Source organism: Epinephelus fuscoguttatus, linkage group LG4, assembly GCF_011397635.1.
Source record: "Epinephelus fuscoguttatus linkage group LG4, E.fuscoguttatus.final_Chr_v1".
Taxonomy (NCBI): Eukaryota; Metazoa; Chordata; class Actinopteri; order Perciformes; family Serranidae; genus Epinephelus; species Epinephelus fuscoguttatus.
The window spans coordinates 14,862,068-14,881,838 of record NC_064755.1 but is presented as its reverse complement, the minus strand read 5'-3'; the positions used below and the strand labels follow the sequence as shown (position 1 = coordinate 14,881,838).

General features: G+C 41.3%; 2 protein-coding genes across 7 annotated transcripts in view; one reads left to right on the top strand and one right to left on the bottom strand.

Annotated features, from left to right (window-relative positions):
* Window positions 1-784: 784 nt before the first annotated feature.
* slc25a18 (solute carrier family 25 member 18) lies at window positions 785-12,380 on the bottom strand. Of its 3 annotated transcripts, none has more exons than XM_049573447.1 (11): window positions 8,706-12,380; window positions 7,953-7,996; window positions 7,196-7,603; window positions 6,819-6,941; window positions 5,753-5,808; window positions 5,418-5,508; window positions 5,126-5,241; window positions 4,379-4,565; window positions 3,581-3,744; window positions 2,274-2,349; window positions 785-2,177 (listed from the first exon to the last, which is right to left on the bottom strand). In XM_049573447.1, the coding sequence occupies exons 3-11, from the start codon at window positions 7,213-7,215 to the stop codon at window positions 2,036-2,038; spliced, it is 975 nt and encodes a 324-aa protein (XP_049429404.1). In that variant the 5' UTR covers window positions 7,216-7,603; window positions 7,953-7,996; window positions 8,706-12,380; the 3' UTR covers window positions 785-2,035. The 3 variants fall into 3 exon arrangements, with proteins under 3 accessions (XP_049429404.1, XP_049429402.1, XP_049429403.1); XM_049573445.1 differs by having other exon boundaries at window positions 6,819-6,944; window positions 8,706-12,379; XM_049573446.1 differs by lacking the exon at window positions 7,953-7,996 and having other exon boundaries at window positions 6,819-6,944; window positions 8,706-12,379.
* Window positions 12,381-13,666: 1,286 nt separating this feature from the next.
* LOC125887001 (cat eye syndrome critical region protein 2) overlaps window positions 13,667-19,771 on the top strand; it is a 46,136-nt gene continuing 40,031 nt past the window's right edge. For 3 of the 4 annotated variants that reach the window (XM_049573444.1, XM_049573442.1, XM_049573441.1), the window contains exon 1: window positions 13,667-14,057. In XM_049573444.1, the coding sequence (XP_049429401.1) occupies window positions 13,938-14,057 (120 nt within the window). In that variant the 5' untranslated portion in view covers window positions 13,667-13,937. The remainder of the gene's footprint in view (window positions 14,058-19,771) is intronic. The other variant, XM_049573443.1, reaches the window with a different exon arrangement.

The window sequence follows — 19,771 nt, the reverse complement described above, 5'->3', positions numbered from 1 at the left end:
GCAAATAAAGTGGGACATTTAAGCAGCAAAACAAAAAACTGTAGTCATAAACTTGACAGAGAAAACAGAACAAAACATTTAGCTTCTGAAATAATCAATGTTGCGCTGCTCCTTGTGCGTAAATACCCACAAGTCTCTCTTAATGGTAAGGCGGACAGCAGCTCTGCTCTCTGCTACGTTCACATTTGAAAGAATGTGATTAATATTTTCCTCATTAATGATGTATAACTTCACCCAACAGCAACCCAGTCACGTGCCCCTGCGTGTGTAACAAGCAAAGCATTAGCATGTTGTGAACCTGCCTACGTAGGCGCATCGTACTATCTCCATTATTCACCCTTTAAATGGCAGGAAAATGCTGCGCTATTTACTTTAGAGCAGGTTTTGTTGGACAATACTGCAATCCTTTTCTGCTGCCTCAAAATAGCAACCTGACCACACCTCATTTTAAAACCCACACACCCATGGGCGCACAGATGAGCCCAAGTGCATTTGCTACTAACACAAAATGGGCGCTATTTATCAAAATGACAGTTACAAATTTGACTGTGTGTATGTGTGCGTGTATGTTTGTGTGTCTGTGTGGATGTTTACCATTGTTCTGAAAGCACTTAACATACAAAAACCAAAGAAATAAATGTGTGTGACACAGAGAAATCAGCATGTATGAGATATCTTTATTTACAGCTTGTAAACAAATAGTTTACTCAGGCTATGTTCACTCTACAATGAGGAAAATGTAGTAGTAGCCTAGGTACACTAGCCACATCAAAATGTGTCTTGCATTAAAAATGTAAAAAAAAAAAAAAAAAAAAAAGGAAAGGGAAAAAAAAAGCTTTTAGTGCCACCCAGTGGACTTCAGTAATGGCAAACAGTTGGCGAGACAAGGTGCCATACTCCCTCCATGGGTTCAACAAATTGAATTGTCCTCGCTAAGTTGGACTCAAGTACCAAATCAATGTTTCAATACCACCAATTCCACTGAATTTGTTTAAGACTTACAGTTTTGATGCTTTAGAAACTATCAGCAATGATAAGGCTTTAATTGCATGTTTTTTTTAGTTATTGTGCGCACATCATTTGAAGCAATGTATTTATATGTGTATCTAAGCAAGTAAAATGAGCCCTGGGCCAAAACCCTTCCAAGCTGTGAGGAGAATAGGAAGTCAAGGCTACAAGACAGAGGCCCAGCAGTCTAACCTGTGGCCTTTAGGCAGGAAGTGAGCTGTGTGTTAGGGTATATTGTACACTAATGCTGGGATTAAAGCATTACCATCAGATTAACAAATGACCTTACAGTTTCTGGCAGCCAGCACCTCCCAATCCACTGAAGGAATCCAAGATTACAACTCAGACCTCACGGGTGGAGTGGGAGGAACGCATAACAGGGTAGGCAGAAGGACGTTAAGCTTTTTTTTCAGAGGAACACATCAAACATTGTAATCTAAAGTAAATGGCATTTGAAGTCAGACCAAAATAGCCAGTTCAGACTCTGACATCAAACGTTATGCAATCTTATTTTCTGATAAAGATTGAAAAGGGGATTTGTCACTTACATAGGATGATGCACAGTTCTTCGTCGTGACCACACAAATGGTCAGCTCGGTAGGCATTTAAGTTAGCAGCCTCAGACAACATGCAGCAGCTCTCGCTTAACAACCAGAGAGAATAATCTCTCTCAGGTGAAAGGACAGCCCCAGACATATTGCAGCAAGCACGCCGGGAAAACCCAGACAACTTGAGACATACTCTCAGATTAGTCACACACATACACAGGACCCTGTTGAACTTCCAGACCCCTGTTAACAGCATGTACAAACCTAGAGAAACATGATTAGTGTGAACCCATCGGTTCACATATTAGTAAATAGAGCCTCTTCATTTCTCAGACCGTCCCGTCTTCCTTTGGTTAGCAGATTGTGGCCGTATTTCCCCTCTCTCTGTATTCACCATTCACCCAGTTGTGTCATTCATTCACTGCAGATTAAAGCAGCAGAGACAACACAACCACCACCACCACCAATGCCAAGCACTGCTATCCCAGCAAACCTAGCACCGTCTCCCCTACCCCGAGAAAGTAGACACCTTGTGCAATGCCAAATAGAGGGGCGATTACGAGAGCACGGCATGTTGCACCCTTCAGGAATGCTGATGGGCCCTCTCGCATCATGATGCGCCTGCAAACGCACACAGACGAGAAGAAAATGTTATAAGACTCTTTATGCTTCTGAACATTAAGATAAAAAATGTTTTCTTAGAGACTAAAAGCTTACCGTGTGCAGTCAACGATTCCTCTGTATGTGTCCTCTCCCTCACCTTTTTGCAAGGTCTGCAGGCGAGTCTTTATGACTGTACAAGGCATTTAAAACACAAAAGTGCACTGTCACTGCATGTCAATTAAAGCAAGCAGCAGCCACTGTGGCCACAAATGACAATCACAGCATAATGGCAAATGCTGACATGTAGTGTAATAATAACACGAGTAGAAATGTCCAAAACTCTGAGAATGAACTCAGTAATGTTACTCACACGGAATTACAATGTCTGAAGTCGCTCCCTGTCTAATTTACACCACCATTCAATAGCTTGCTTGGGCACAGTCAGATGTCTGAGGGGACTACTAGGTCTTTTATACTTTTAGACTGTAGAAAGCCATTTTTACAAATGTTATTTTGTATGAAGGCTTTGTTTTGTACATAACAACAAAACACTGTACAATGGTTGAACCAAACTGACAACTGAAAGGACAGAGAGAGACAAAGATAGCTCTAAGCAATATGTTAATAAGAGAAGAAGAAATCGCTGGTCACTTGCAAAAGAAACCTGAAGCTTGGCATCGAAATTTGTGCAGATTTAAAAAGGAAAAGGTTTCTGTTTCAGTGTCAAGTGCAAAACAATTCCCATAACAAGCTGGAATTACCAGGCAAAGTGTTGCTTTAGCAAAGCTATTCCTAAAACCTCACACTAGAAAAAGAGGGTTAGTCTAGACTTAGCACTGACAAAGCTTCAAAACAAGCTTAGCTGACAAATCATAGTTTAAACCTGTTCAATCTAACTACTGAGTTAACTGCTTGGGGCCCAAAGAAAAACAGGTTTCTAAAATATTTCGATCTCATTTGTATCATTGTGTTTGCATCATTTGTTTGCTTATGCTTTGTTGGGTTGAAAAGCAAATTTTAAACAGAACGGTATTTGTGGTATGTGTGTGTGTCCCAACAGTTGATGCACAACTGTGGGGACATCGACTGCTAATAATCCCATCAAATAGTGCATCCCATTTTGTAGGTTTGGAAATAACCATTGTGTGACAGCAGCTGGTGGTGATGGTAAGTGTCTGAAATCCCATTGTACTGCTCTCTATTGACTGACTATCTATTATATATCAGGAGTAAATGAGTGAACAGGAGAGTGACTTTGGGCACAGCCAGTATCTAAAATTTGCTAACCTTAGCTAACCTGAGCGACTACAAACCACTGGTCAGCTGGCTCTGCTACTGGTCATACCAGACCAAGTGAGGCAATAGTGCCAAAACTTTTGAGTGTGTTAAATTAACCAAGGTTGCATTTATTGCCTACTCACCATCCAGTGGTGTTACAGCCACAGCTGCCACTGAGCCTGCGGTGCAGCCTGCCAAAAACGACTGCCAGAATGGTGCCCGGGCCTGCACATCACCCACTTTTTCAAGGCCCAGCGCGTTTAGGTTGGCAAACAGTGGGAAGTAGATCATTGAGAAAGGGACATCCCTAAAAAATATGATTAAAAAATGATTAGATTAAATGAGATGAAAGAGAGACTGTGTTAAAAGATTAGGGAAAACTAAAGACAAATTGGGAGAGGATGGGTTGGGAGGGAAGCAGGGAGAGAGAGAGAGTCATGGCCCCATTCAGCTGCAGTGTAGCAGCCAGACATAGCTGCAGGAATCTATTGATCAGTGTTGATTGAATGAGGTGTTGGGAAATACAACAAACGCAGTGTGAGTTACGCAATGTAAAATCAAGTCATTAAAGCAGTGATGACAGAGTTGAGTGAAAGGAGAGACAGCTGGAGAACACAATCAACTGTGCACGGTAATTTACGCGATAGTTTTTAAAGATTTCCAGCATGAGAGCAAAGTATAAAAAGCATTAAGTCATAGACCAAGTGACACTATTTTAAAGAAGACAATGAATTATAAAAAGTCTGGAATAGTTCAAAACATGTCAAAATGATAGAAAAAGACAGACGTGATGGTTTTCTCCTGCTGCTGAGTATTTATGTTGACAATATGTCACTACGATTTTTACATAAATGTACATTAAAAGTTAAGACGAGACAAGTAAAACAAGTTGCATGTATTGTAAGTATGTGAATGTGTGTTTATGTCTTTGTGTGTACAACCTCATTAAGGTGGCTCCTGCTCCCCTGTAGAGGCCTGCCAGCCCACGAGTCTTCAGCAGCTCCGCAGTGATGCCGGTGGCTGAGGGCCGAGGTCGAGGTTGTGCCGGTGGTGGGGCTACCAACGATGGAGCTGGACCTGATCCCGGAGCAGCAGCCTGAGCTGGAGTTCGAACAGGCCTCTGGGCAGCTGATGGTCAAACAGAGACTGTCCAAGGTTAGAAAACACATGTAGGTGGATGTAACCCTGCAGTCAACTCTGTCACTGAATAAAGGATGGGCAGCAAAAAGATGGATGCTGTATATGACTTTAAGGTATACTATACAGGATTGTTGGTTACTGCAAAAGTAGGAGTAAAAGCCACTCCCGATTCACTCTCATTTGGTGTTTCTCCTTGGTATGTTTGTGTTTTTTCAGCATCGTATCTCTTGGATGCCTGCTGCTTATAGTCTGGCACCTGTTGCTACCTTTTTATAAAGCCTGATCTCATCTGAGCGCTCTGCGGGTACACACCCATAAACATCCTGAGCCGAGTACAGGAAATAAAAAGAAAATACAGGCAGAGGGCAGAGTCTCTGCCGGGAAAAAAATGCCATTTTCGGAGTAGATTTACCTGCAGAGTAGGACTTTCCAAGATTTCAGTGCATTGCATCATTTAACACTGACATGAATTTTGACACACTGCATCTCAGTATATGTACAAAAAAAACCTCACACTCAAAAAGCATTAAATAGAGTGATCAACTTACCGAGCCTTCCTGCATCCTGCAGCTGGATCTTAAGCATCTCCATGGGAGTGGTGACGACCACCTGACACGTCCCAGCCCCACATCCTGCCAGTACCTCGCCCCACAGGGGCAAATGCCTGGAAACACAAGTGTGTCAATGACAGACATACAGCATTAATAAGAGTAAGATTCAGTAGCAACAGGCCATGAGTCCATATATTGATTTATGAGAGAAAATACACAAGCTTGAGACTGTGGCATGAGATGTAGCGTCATCATATGATGTATCACTGAGGGGCAAAAATCAATGTACCCGTCCTTAGACAGCTTCTGTCTGAAGACGTCATTGGCAGCCAGCTTGATGGCTTTTTCTGGCGTAACTAGAGTGAGGTTCACGGCTGCACCTGGAAAACACAAACAGGCTGATGACAGGGACACACGACAGTTTCCGCTGAGGTACACAAATAGAACCAACCTACACGGCAGCTTATGGCTCACTGCAGTGGGCTAATAGCAGCGCACTAGTTATTATGACAAAAAGATTGAGGGCTCTCAGGAGAAACAACAGCGTAGGTGGCTGGATTAAGCTTATAGTAAAGCACAGTTGTAGTGTTGTTTGTCAGGGGGGATTAGACATGCAAAGAATACCTCTGTAGCATCCAAAATAGCCTTCCGAGCGTATCGTCTTGGCAAGGCAATCCAGCCTTTAAAAACAAAAGAAAGACAATTGACATTTTGTTTTTTATTAGAATGCATCATAACAGTGTTCATAATGTTTCACCATCAACTCTCCTGACAGACATTTAGGTCAAATCAATAGTGTTATGCTTCATTCATGAGCATCATTACCAGCCTGGCCTTCACCCGAATACACTACGACTCTGGACAGAGATCAGTGCTGTCCATGAACTGTATGAGCAATTCTTTTGAAATGTTTTTGTGGCAAAGAGCAGGAAAAAGTCCAACCCTGTGATTGGGCCTTGAAGGGAATCAGCTATTTTTTCCATCTATGACTCATAGTGGAAAACCGCAGTCTAGAAAACCGCTGGTTAACACAGAATGGCCACGCCCAGTCAGCCAGCAATATTGATGCCCACCAGATGTGCGTAGTTAGACATTGAGGGTCTTTTAAGGACAGTCAGTCTCTGTATTTCTTCATTTTGTGTCCGATTAAAACTCCACCACAAATGTAGGCTATAGAATATGAGGTCGTTATTGTGCATTGGTCTGAATATTTGTCTGGTTTTGGTGAAGTTACCATGGCGGTACTTCAAAACACACACTCTACACAGCCTTTCCTCTAATATGATCCCATGATTTAGTTTTGTGCAAACTCACAACAACACTGGACCAAATATGGGGAGAGTGTGTTTAGCTGTGGTGCTCCACCCTCTGAGATTCAGGGAGAAAGTATGCAAGTGGCTTCATCTAAATAATTCTGACTTGTGGCTCTAATTAGAGAGTGCTGTGAACCAGAAAGCACATTAAACTTCTGTTCATCCTCAGCAGATATTTTGTAATGCTTTTACAGTTCATAGACTTTGACATTGGTTAGATATGCATGCAGAAATAAATGACAATTAAAAAGTATAATTTAGGGATGCTTAGACAAAAAACCAGCAGTAATGTGAAAGCCCGTATCTTTGCATGTACAGTACAGTGTCAGATCGGTGACATAATCGGGTTAACCTGGGGCAGGGGGAGCCCTACTCACATTCCTTTGTAGACTTGGACGCCCTGCTGGTTCTGTAGGCGGGTCTTGGCCAGGTCAATAGGAAATACACATGTCACACCAACCAGGCCTGCCACGCCCCCATTAATCAGCTTAGCAGGGAGGCTGCTGAGGGATCAACATAAACACACGCACACATGCACGTTTAAAGGTATAGTCACCGACGCAAGTCGTGCAAGTGGCACACCCATTCATGGACAGAGATACAAAAAGCAGGCCCACCAACAAACACACACACACACACACACACACACAAAGGGAGTGTAAGAGCCCAACATAAACCCAGCTGCTGCTTCCACTTAGTGAATACATTTTAAACCGTCTCCATTAAGCTAAACAAGCATGGTAAAGATACTTACCTAACTTTCTTCTCTGACATCCTGCTTGTGTTTGGGCTCCAGGCCCAGGCCTACTACTCCTCTCCTCTCCTCCTCCTCCTCCTCGTCCTCCTCCTCCTCCACCACCAACCCCTCCTCTTTGTCTTCCTTTTTCCTCTTCCTCTTCTCTCCCACACTTCAGCACGCAGGCCAAAGTTGTCACCACAGCTCAACCCTCACCTGCCCACCCACGCCACAAATGCTGCCCACTGATTCTTCTAATGTGGCAACAATGGACCGCCTTCTTCTTCTTCTTTGCCCTGGTACGGCAGGGGTGGACGCCCTTTTTTTTCTGTCGTGGCCAAAACCACTAATGTTGAATTTGTGTCTTCTGGCCAGCCTTTCTGCTTTGTTGTACCTCACATTAAAACCCAGTCTCTCTCATACAGTCTGGAAACACAGAACACATACAGTCAATATAGATTAAGTAATTCAAAAGAGCACATGTGAGACCAGTGTTTCTCTATTCAGTGACGCTTGTCTTTCTCAAAGCAAGTTGAAATAGACAGTTTTGATGGCAATAATAGGAGTGTATCTTTGTGATGGACTGACACCCCTCACATTATCTGTAAGAGTCTCTAAAATCCAGATTTAGTCATTCATAAATGTGAATAGCTGCATATTATCCCAGGACTACCACACTGAGACAGAACATCTTGAGTCTCTCTAATCTGCCAGCTAAAAGGGATAAGAGTATTTGATCTAGCAAGGAGGGCAGAACTGAAAATGAGGGGCTTACCGGTATTCTTTCACCGCAATTGGAATCCAGCATTTAACAAAGAGCTGAAAAAGAGATTTGAATGGAAGTTGGAAAGGTTTTTTTGTCTTTATTTGTTCTGGAAGAACAATAGACTGTCGTCCAGGTAGTACAAATTCTGCTGAACTCTTCTTGAGTTCACAGATCTTGCGTTCCCCTACTATGTTCTCTGTTTCTTCCATTCTTTTTCTGCCTTTTCCCCTCCTGACTTCCCCCTTCCCTCAGCTCCCTAATTAATCTCCCTCTTAATCTCTCCACCTCCCATCCGCCTCTATTTTTACCACTGTAAACCTCACTGCATCCTCGCATGTCCTCTCCCGTCAGAGTAACGGGAACAATCACTTTTTGCTTTGTTCATCTGCTCATCTTGATTTGTAATAATGTTTCATCTCCAAATATTTTTTTCTGTTTATATCCTCCTTTATACTCTGTCTTTTCCATCGCTGGATCCTAGTCACATTCTACACATGCCTTTCACTGAGCCTCTTTCTGTGAAACTTTCTTTCAGCTCAGCTCCATTCACGCACAGTAGTGACCCTGCCAAAACACAGACAAGGGTGCCTCACCCCAAGCCAACCTCCAGCTCTCAGACCTCTGTTTCCCCCAAGAAACTGCACCGGAACACCCCGATTGCACAGTTCACACAGCACAAGCCCCCCACGAGACAGCTTTCAAAGATAAAAACTTCATTTTCTTCCATCACAGAGATATAGCAGTGGGGAATGGGGGTCTTACCTCAGTCGGTGCATCCCACAGACAGGATCAAGCTGTCCACTTTCCTTTCACTTCAACAATGTGTGCAGCAATGGTAGTCAAGCGAGAGCGATCTGAGAGAGCCAGCCGCCACTCAGGGGCCGTTGCACAAACACCAGCATTGTCCTGCTGCCTAAGTCCCTCCCTCTCGTGGTGACTCCCTGTGTGACACAGCCCCGGCAACTCAGCTCTACACTAACACAACTCGACATAAACTCATGCTGCAGCCACAATGCACGCAACAGACAGGCAGAGACAAATACCCACAGTTATAACTCAGTGTGCACTGTTTCTATGAATATATATGCAACATGAACAGCAACAGAAAAGGCTGGCCATCAGTAACTGGCTCTCTATTCAGCAGTCCCGGCATTACATAATACCTCTAGGCACATTGAATTCCACAAATGTTCACAGACTTACAATTACTACCAAGGTAACAGTGATATGCTGATATCATTAACACTGTTTGGGACAGTTGATGTATTTATATTAAGAAATACGTAAAATGAGGTAATTAAAGGACAAGAAAGTTATGTAAGGACATCACCAAAAAGAGCATGTGACTACCACAGCAACCACTCATTGCCCTTAAACTATTTTTTCATGAGCATTGATTGATGTATTGATTCCTGCTGATGGAAAAAACAATTACTATCAGTGATCATTTCACTCATCAGCAGGGAGAATCTCTCAGTAAAGATGATGTTTTATAGGTTGGCTTTCACATTTTACGCACTTAGTTGCACCATACACTTTAAAAAAAAAAGCTTATTTGTGGTGAAAATGGAAACCTGCATGTTGCCTTCATTGTATCAATGTGTAGCTTTTACCTCGTTGAAAGAGTGCCTGTCTCTGTTTCAAACCAAGAGGGTCAGCGGCCAGCACAGAATTGTCCATGCTACTCAATACACTCTACTTTAGCATACTAAATGTCCCAAGTAAGGGAACAACAGGACCCTTTAAAATGATATATTGTAATATGCAAAATGTGGCCCTAAGTTAAAGGAACAGTTCATCCTAAAATTAAAAATACATATTTTGTCCTCTTACCTGTAGTGCTGTATGTCAGTCTAGATTGTTTTGGTGTGAGTTGTGGAGTGTTGGAGATATTGACCGTGGAGGCGTCTGCCTTCTCTCCAGTATAATGTAACTAGATAGCATACAACAACGTCTCTTTTCAGAAATCATGACTTTCTAACTCAAGATAATCCACAAACATTGCTGTGAGCAGATCGATGTAGGAACTATTTTCTTTCAACTGTACCACCACACAGAAGGAGGCATGCATCTACTGCTAGCTTACCTAGCAACCCCTGAACAAGCTAACGCTACACCTTAGCCAAGGTGGACAGCACTGATGTTTGTGCTTTCAAGAAGGAGCCTGACGTCCGTGTTTGGTAGAGAGAAAATAGTTCCCACATGAAACTGCTGAGAGGAAAAATACGTATTTTTGGATTTTGGGTGAACTGTCCCTTTAATATATAATAAAAAGCACAACAGGTGGTCAGACCAACTTGCCCAGTCACATGTGCATACAATATATTATTTCGTATGTGATTATATCCAATGTGTTACAACACCATGAGAGCAAACTTTTGAAATGGAAATATCTACTGGGAAATTAAACTATAAATCTGGTAAATGGGGCGAGCTGAAGTGATAGAGGAAGCATTCAGATGCTTTACATAAAGGGAAACTGCAGCCATTTTCAAAATTCTTACATGTTATCCTTATGGTCTAAGACAGTCCAAAAAATATTAGTAGACATGAACAACTCTCTCCCAAATCCAAAAGCTTGAATGCTAAAATTCAAATGTGTGATGATATAGGGTATAAAGTCTGGAGCTGCTCCATAAACAATGAATTAGGAAAGATGTTCTAGATCAGTGGTTCCCCACTGGTAGGTTGCGGACCAAAAGTGGGTCGTGGGTCCATTCTGAATGAACCTAAAGTGACTTGCAAACATGTCTAGTTTGTATAAAACATTCTCTATTTTGATTTACAGTGAATTTCCAGCACTTAGCTGCATTTTTAAGTGCTGTTTCCTGCTGTAAAGTGAGTAACTATAGGACGGCTACTTGACAGAGACTGAAAACTAGCTCGACGACATGGCCAGACCCAAGAGTAATGCTGAATGTATTAAACTGTGTGGACCTTAAACTGATGACTACGGAGAAATCTGAATACTGTGGCTGAACCAGTTGGGAACCACTGTTCTAGATGACACTGAGAGAACCCAGGGGAATGTTCTGAGTAAATGGGGACATTTTCTGTTTCATAACTGAGAACACTACAATAGAAGAAATCTCATTTGGGTATAAAAAAGAAAAAACAAACATTCTGTGGGTCCATAAAATCAGTCAGATAACATACTGGAATTCTTAATTTGGATGGTGTTCCCTTTTAAGGAAAAGTATCAATTCCAAAGTATAAACATAAAAGTCCTAAATCTTTGTATATGTGTTGTTACTGAATTCATACATTTAAGTAGGAACAGCATTTTAATGTTGTAGCTGGTTGAGGGGAGGGATTTATGACTTATACTGTTAGATTATTTAATCAATAATAGCGCATCATACTTTATAAGTTATCTTATGTTTTATGAGTATAAATTTGCAGGTATAGTATATCAAAACTGTAGTAAAGTACCACTGCTCCATCCACCAGCTCTGTTTGTGCAAATAAACTAACTGCACAGCTTCTCTTTAGGGTTTTATATTTGAATGGGCCACCAACACTACCAGGGTAACAGCACATAATAAAGAGATCAACTCCATGCTCCTGAATCAGAATAACAGCAGAAATTAAATTAATGAATTACTAATTACATACAGTAGGGAGCCTCCTTGATAAATAGGCTAAAGTTAGTTTGGATTCAAGGACAAAAACTTTTAATGGTAGAAAGCTAGTATTCAAAGATACAGTACACTCGCACGTCAGCTGCCAACTTAACTCACTAAGTTCTGAGTTGGAAAGTTAAGTTTGCCCATGATGCTCAGTTTTACACCAAGAATCACTGGATTTCTTTGTTGCCTAGCAACATCACAACGTTACATAGGACTGACATTCCCAAGGGACCCAAAGAGTGTGCTGTCACTGCACTGACGGCACCGTGATGGCTGACCACACTTGCCCTGCCCTGCTGACAACTGCAGTCACCTTAGAGCACCACAGACCATGGAAGAGTGTGAAGAGTGGTTGATAATCCACATGGTATTTATTACACTGATTAACACACATTCAACCAGACTGGAGGGACTAATGAATGAATGACGTCACGTGGAGTAGTCTGGATATCTTTTAGCAGAATGGAGTTCATTCCTTCAGTAGAGTTCAGAGACTTGTAGAATATATGCCAAAGTCATTTTCATTTTTGTCACCCATCTGGATTATCCGCTGTGAGGGTCCAAAGGACAGAGGGATGTTGTATGCCGTAAAGCCCTGTGAGGCAAATTGTGATTAGTGATATTGGGCTTTATAAATAAAATTGATTGATTGATGATATTACATTCATCTATATTACAAAGGTGCAGACGTGATTGTAATTGTCAATAAACTTGAAAGCTGCTGCTCATTGATTTTTTTATGTTGAACTTCTAATGCTTTACACTCTACAGAGCACACTGTAATTCAAACCCACCATTACTTAGAAGGCAACATTGTTTCTTAGGAATTGTGTCACGATGGAAACAGCTTGGGTCTAAGTTTGATTGTTGCCAGTTGCTGACAGCAAACACTGCTACAAGCATTTATTATTCTCAGTGAGAACACTTACAAGTTTGGACTAGTGGACTGGCAGGACAAGTAAATCAGAAGGGGCTGTGTGTTTTGTGCCAAATTATTATCACTGGAGCTACTCAGCACATATTGCAAAACATATTTTATTTACACATATATAAAGTACATCTAAGTATATGTATATATTGTATGCATAATGTATATATTTGGCTCCCAAGATGATGAACCCTGCCTGCGTTGGAGAAGTCATGAGTTTTCCTCTTGAACCACCTTTAGGCCAAAATGTTAACTTGCACACAGGACATTTACTGCATCTAATCATTTAATTTAATGACATTTAATATGCTGATAACACTTAATCTTCCAAGACGTTAACGCCTGATCTAAAGGAGCCCATAGCCTTTCCTCTAGTGCCACCCACAGGACCCAAATTACACTTTCTGCTCAACTACTCAAGTACCTCTCAAGTGCGTGTATTAAGGATATAGCTAAAAGAGCCCCCTAGAATGGGCTTTAAGTTTTGTACTTAAAGCCTTGGTACGTGAATAGGACAAGGTGTCTACCTTTTATATGTATGTATTTATTTAGGTTAGATACATTATACTTTGTTTTTGAATGAGTGGCTGCCTCTCAGTGTCACTGGGCATTACTGCTGTCTCATAGCATGTACTTTTCACATTTTACGATAGGGGGAGCTCCTGTGTAGTGTATCGGTCAAAACTTCCAACGCGATGTTGTTTACAAAATCGAAATGTAGCTGCCAATTTACTTTATGCTACAGTGGTTATCTGAACGAGTCATTAGAATAAATAAGTGTTTGAAAACTCTTGTTGCTGTTGTTGTTGTAAGTGAATCAAAGGGTAATAGGTTCAAAAACGTTGACAATAGGAAATAGGAAATTAATTTACATTAGCCAGATAATGACAAACACAATCTTATACCGCCACGCACGGAAAAAAATGGGGATGTCGCTTTAAAAAAAGTTACCTGGTTCATACCTGGTGCATCTTTTCAGTTTTTTTTATTCATTCACCATTCACAAGCATTCCCTTTAAACGGCGGCCGCACTATCAATTCAAAGGGGTACTGTTGACTATAGGTTTTGCTATTTTAACAAAAAAGACAAATCCAATTGCAAATATGTTTGATTATTACAAGTTATTGTTGTAAAATATCAACATGCGCGACACTATAAAGACTACTTATGCTAACATATGGTTAAACATATAGCGCTAAGAAGTGGCTCCCCCCTATTCTTCGTGCGGTGGTATCGCCCTTCCCATCTGTTCAGCTCCGGTGAGACTCTGATTGAAACAGATTGTAGCGCTCCCCGGGTCGCAATGGCAACTACACGAACGGGACGACACCAGCAACTTTTGTCGTATTTGTAATGTTACAGAGCTATCATAAGTCGCTGAGGAAACTACTTTCTAATGTGAGAAACAAGCGTTACACAATTTATCTAGTCCGAAAATGTCCCAGGGATGTACCGTTTCTGTGGAAGAGATCCAGTCTTGGTGGGAAGTCCCCGCCATAGCCCACTTCTGCTCGCTGTTCAGGACAGCATTCAACCTTCCCGACTTTGAAATAGAGGTAAATTAAAATTGTTGTTGCTTGCAGTTACGCGAATGTCTTTAGTTGCGGAAAAGAAAAGTTGTTTGTGTCAGCTTTTTTGTCTAAGTGGTGTGTGGAGCGCATTTTGTGTGACTAGCTCTCTTGTTCACCAGCTTAGCAGTGTCCTCTGAACTTCTCGTTCGTTAACGTTACTAAGGCAATCCTGTTAGGTAACGAGCTAGCCAGCTCGTTAGCACAGCTACGGGTTAGCTTTAACTGCTAATTGCTGGTCCTCAAAGTTGAAAATACCATAAGAGACTTAAACTGGATACAGCAGCCATAATACAGTTTTATGATCCGATAGTCATAGTAACGTTACGTGTTACTTATACGTTTAATGTACGGATGCTGTGATGTTTCAGAGTAACTTTAGATAAAGAAGTTCATGAAACAACCATGTGCCACTCGTTTGTTTTCATTCAGCCAGAGCCTCATGTTTATAATGAATAGAAACCATACTTCAATTCATCTAATCAACAAGCAAATGACAGACGATGATGAAACATGCCTGGGGGAAAAGTGGCAAAATGATGCGAAACTTGTGAACATTTGGGTGGCAACCTTTCAATGTTAAGAGATATGATTATAGAGCTAAAAGTCGTACAGTAACTGAAGTTGTTGTCCTGTTTGCTGATTGCACTATACTGCTGTGTTTTGTTGTCTTTTCTGTCATGTAAAGTTAAGTTCATGGCGTGAGGTTCGAGTTTATTGTCTTGCAGTTGCAAGCCATCTGGCTTGGGTAGCCATAGGGACGCAGATGCTGTTCAGGCATTGTTTGCTCGCCCAAGTCCTGTTTTGTTGCAAGAAGCGATGGTTTAAACGTTTGTTTCCGACATAAGATGAGTACAATAAGTTACAGAGGTACGATCGTTCGCCCACTCTCCATACCGTGACAGAATAAACTAAATTCATCACACCACGATTACATAATTTAACTTTATCACTCGACCCGACCCCCCTCGTCCCTTGAGATGTGTTTAGAGTTCACAGAATAGCAAATCCCTACACATACTTATTCAAATATTACATCAGAGTTCATGTAAATTGTTAAATTCATCGAGTATTGAATGCACATTTATAGAAATTGGTAAGGTCAACATCACGCATCAACAGTCTCCATCACTCATTCATCCCCACCCCCTTCGGCAGAGAAACACACGTAGGCATCGCTTTGTTATTAAACGAGGTGCAAGCCAGATGGGGGATCGCATTGCGCCTAGTTTACATGGAAGTTAAGGATCCTGTGCTGTTGCGTTTCTCAGTAGGATAAGGCTGGATTAACGCGGAGAATGCGTTATTGTTTAAGTAAATAATGCCTTATGTAGTTGCAACAAACGGGACGGTTTATCTCCCCGATTTTAACTTTACAAATGCTTCTCTTGATCAAACATGGTGTGAGCCGTTCAGTTTCACACGAGGGTCGCACTGCTGCTACTGCAAATGATGTATTCGTCTTTAAACGCATCACTGAGCAGATCTCATGTGGAGATACACCCCCTCAGCTGGATTTCGAGGAAATATTGAGATTGATGTAGTAGTCTTATACTGTGACATCTCAGTCAGATACACGAGTGTTCAAGGTCATAACTCCTCTGGTCCTCAGTATAATGATCTGCAGTTATGATAATAGCTAGATAATAAATGGTAATAGAAGATTACTGCTTTAGGTCTTTGATTGAAAGCCAGTGGAAATACATGTCTCCTAAGGAAGACTGAGCAATATTGTGTCAGTGGGATGTGTGTGAGTGCTGAAATCTCCACTTTGAACTGTTTTGGGTGGAAAAACTAGAGGTGGAGTGCATATTACTGAGTTTATCTCATCTTGTTGCATATTTGTGGTGTCTGAAGTCGGTTTAAATTACTGAGTGAATTTTGGCAATGGGTGATTGTGAATGATATCAAAATGGATATGACGTTCTTGGATCGTGTGTTGTCATATACCATCCAAAGCCTATTATTTGAGTGTAATATTCTCACTTCTGGGCTTCAAAAATGACTGCATTTTTGCGAACATGTGTGTGAGAAACCTACTAAGCATTTGGATGAAATACTTCTTTTGAGTAATCAAACTGCCATTATAACTGTTGTCAGTCTGGATAGACCTCTACAGTTCTGTGTGAAAGAGCAAATTTAGACAAGACAAAACAGAACTGTGTTTGAGCCTACACATGGTGAATATTCACTTAAGCTATTCATTTGAAGCACTTGGCAAAGGTACTGATATTTGATGACTAAAGTGTGCATTGTAGTGTCTGTAACAAATTGTCTCAAGCTAAAGCATGTTGTCAGCTTTAACAAACTGTTTCTCTTACTCTCCAGTGTGTAAGACAATAAATTGTGTTTTTCTTGATCTGTTTTCTCTGATGTTTTTTAGCGGAGTATTTGTGTTGAGTAAAGCAGGTGGCTTTCTTAGTTTGTAGTGTACAAATCCAATGCCTTTAATGCTGTTATGCTTTGTGTTCTGGGCGCGTGGAAGACCAAATCTGCTTAAGTAGCTATGTTTATATAGAGACTTTTATTCCGCTAATAGTTTCACCAAGAGCGCAATTAGATTTTAAGTGCCTTGTGGAGCCACTTTGACCAGAATAAACTGGCCCATTCTGAAATTTGTCTCACCATTTTTATTTCTTGCTTTGATTTTTTTGAAATATATACACCTGAGCATGTTCGCCAACTTGAGTTAAGTGATGTAAAATAGTTTCAGGTATTACTGCCAAAGGGCTGTTACGTGTCTGAATGTGGTCTTAAGACAGCTTTATGGTCTTCCAGGCAAGATTGTGCTTGGAGCTCTGCTTTCACACCTGTGTGCACTCTGCCATTTGGTGCATGGGGTGGACGTTTGGACAGGTGTTGAATCAGAAAACTGTGTGTTAATTTGTTTAAAAAAAAAAAAGGAAAGAAAAGATGGAGTAAAAATGTATTTCTCCTCTGGGATCAATAATGTATGTCTTCTTCTATTAAAATGAGGTCATGCAGACCACCTTAGTTTGACCGTTTGTCCTCTACACCTCAGATACCAGGAAGACTCAGCTCACATCACTGTACTTTTATGTATGACGATATTACGATAGCAGCTCACATAATCCTGTCCTAGTCCAGTTGGTGCTGCTCTGTGGCTTTGCAAACTTGAATATTTACACTAACTTCTGGCATTCGGGTAAAGTGTAACAGTAGCCAGCAGTGACTTGCTACAGAGGGAGGATATTTGGATTCACTTTCTGAGGACTTTGTGTTTGTAGAAATAAGAGGAAACTGTCTGGCAGACCTGTTTGTTTTGCTTAATGCCACATACCAGCAACACGACAAGCTGGCCGGGGCACTGTCGTGAGTGTAGCACTTCGGGCTGTTTCTCTTTCTCTCTCTCTCTCTCTCTCTCTCTCTCTCTCTCTCTCTCTCTCCCCCTCCCACTTAGCTTTGCCTTTGTTTTGACCTGTATAGCTGAAGTTGGTGAAAATTTACGCCAGTAGTATGTAATAGTCAATCAATATAAATTTGACACATGACAAAGTCTTTCAACCTGATGTTTATTTTTTTATTTTTTGTCTTTGTTTTAAGGTGATTTTGGCTGTGCTTGCTTGAAAGTGGTTGGGTAATGTCTGTCAGCTTCAGTTGCAACCCTATCTCTGAACGTGTAGGGTGAACTACCCAAGACTCAGGGGTGGAAAAGGGGGCAGGGAAGGGGCAGGAAGTGGCTGTCATTGGTCATGACAGAGTGGGGGCCGTCGAGTGATTTCACCCTGTCCTGGGCTTTGGTGTCAACATGCTCTGACATACCATACCATCAGTCTTTCCTTGTGGCCATAGCGTCTTATACTGGCCTTTGTTGTCCTGTTTCAGTCTTTGCCACCCTATCCCTATATTGTAGACAGCAGGTGTTGTGGCTGCTGAGGGCATCACCCAACACTGCATGTTAGAGTATTCTCTTGTTAGACATAAAGTAAGATGACCAAGTAGAGTAACAAGAGTGTTGGGATGCATAATTTCACAGTTCTAGTTTGTTTTGGAGCTCAGTTGTTAAGAGTGACTACTCAGAGGTTCTGATGCCCTTTTCATCACAATAAAAGGAACTTTTATTACCAGGAATTTGTTTACCTGGGTAAAAGAATTCCTGGGAATCTGTGTGGTTTGCGTTTCCACTGCACCTCAAAGTTCCAGAAAATTTATTCAAATTAGTGTGATGACGTAAATGATTCGCCATGTGCCCTGTATTTGGCTCTGCCAGCTTGGCTGGTCACATGCCAGTGTAGAGTTGGGGCTGTTTGTCTCAGCCAGTAGCTAAGTTTAAAGTATTTTAAGATAAGTGTCAAATGAAGTTAGTCTACATACAGACAGCTGTCATTTGAGCTTATTAGTAACAATTTGCTATTAGCTGAACTAGCATGCTATCCTTGTGTGAGACATAGCGTTAGTGTGGATGTGAGACTGCGGACAGAGCATATTGAATATCGCTGTCTACATGTTTACATGTTCATGGTTACTGAACACAAGTATGGATAAAGTATTGGTTTCTTACTCTCTAAGAGTTAATGTCACTTATAGTAATGAGTATAGCTGCAGTCAGCGAGTCATTTTCAAGTTATCTTCACTTTGTTTCCACCAGGGCCGACACAAAAGAACCAATACTGTTAGTGCTTATCAATACTACGGTCTTTAACAATTTAGCTCCGGACGAACAGACGAACAGCCCTGTGCCTCAACAATTCTGGGTAATCTGAAAAGTCCTACCCCCTTACTAGATACTTTTTCCAGGGTAAATTTGGGGTTGAGGGAAAATTTTTTTACCCAGGTAATTTCAGTGGAAAAGCGCAGAGGTTTTTCAAAATTCCGGGTAATTGATAGAAGTTCCTGCGGTGGAAAAGGGGCTATTAAAAACATTAAGGAGCTAGACTATATGAGACACTCTGAGCATATATGATTCAGAGTTTGGGGTAGGATTGCCTGCACAAGGTTCTCAACATGGAGGTGGCTGAGCTGGCGGCTAGCAGCTAACAGTGCAAAACAGGGTTGTAAATCGCAAGCTTTATCACCATATGATATTATATAGATTCATAAGACGATAATAAGATATTTGCTGACACAAAACCTGCCCCGGTATGATTTTGATTTTCGATTCAGTTCATGGGCCTGTGATAGATGTGAGACAATATCAGTAAATATTGTTGTGGCTTTTTCATAGCCACTTACCATTATCTGGCTGCTAGCACTGTTAGAATGTTATGGAGGTGTTCTTGGATGGAAATGGTGACATGGATGTGCCATCGGAATATAGACTATATAAAATTGTGGATGTAGTCACCGTGATGTCAATTATTGGTTTGTGATCTTTCATTTTGAAGCCCCAAGTTCGGCATTTTGGCCATTACCCTCTTGGCTTTTTGGAGCCAGAAGTGACCATATTTGGGCAACATGCCAGAGCTGAGGACACTATCGGTAGACAGGCTGTCACTCAAAGTAACTCCCCCTTAGTTATGCATAACTTTAAGGTTTAATAACATTTAAGCAGTTAAGTTGTAAAAAAGAAATGGACCCCTGTACAGTTGTCATGAAGGGGTAGATTCCTTATAGAGACCAAAACCATTTTTTGCACCAGGCTATAAACATGTTTATTTCTGCTATAAAGTTGGACATTTTAACATGGGGGTCTATGGGGACTGGCTCCTGGAATCAGCTTCAAGTGGAAATCAAAGGAACTG

Bases quoted from the DNA above. Each gene is read 5' to 3' on its own strand.
- slc25a18 (XM_049573445.1), bottom strand. From the start codon at position 7,215: ATGTCAGAGAAGAAAGTTAG. The intron at 5,242-5,417 runs GTACATTGATTT...TTGTGTTTCCAG, and splicing joins CAGAAGCTGTCTAAGGACGG to GCATTTGCCCCTGTGGGGCG. The intron at 4,566-5,125 runs GTAAGTTGATCA...TTTGACCATCAG, and splicing joins GCAGGATGCAGGAAGGCTCG to CTGCCCAGAGGCCTGTTCGA.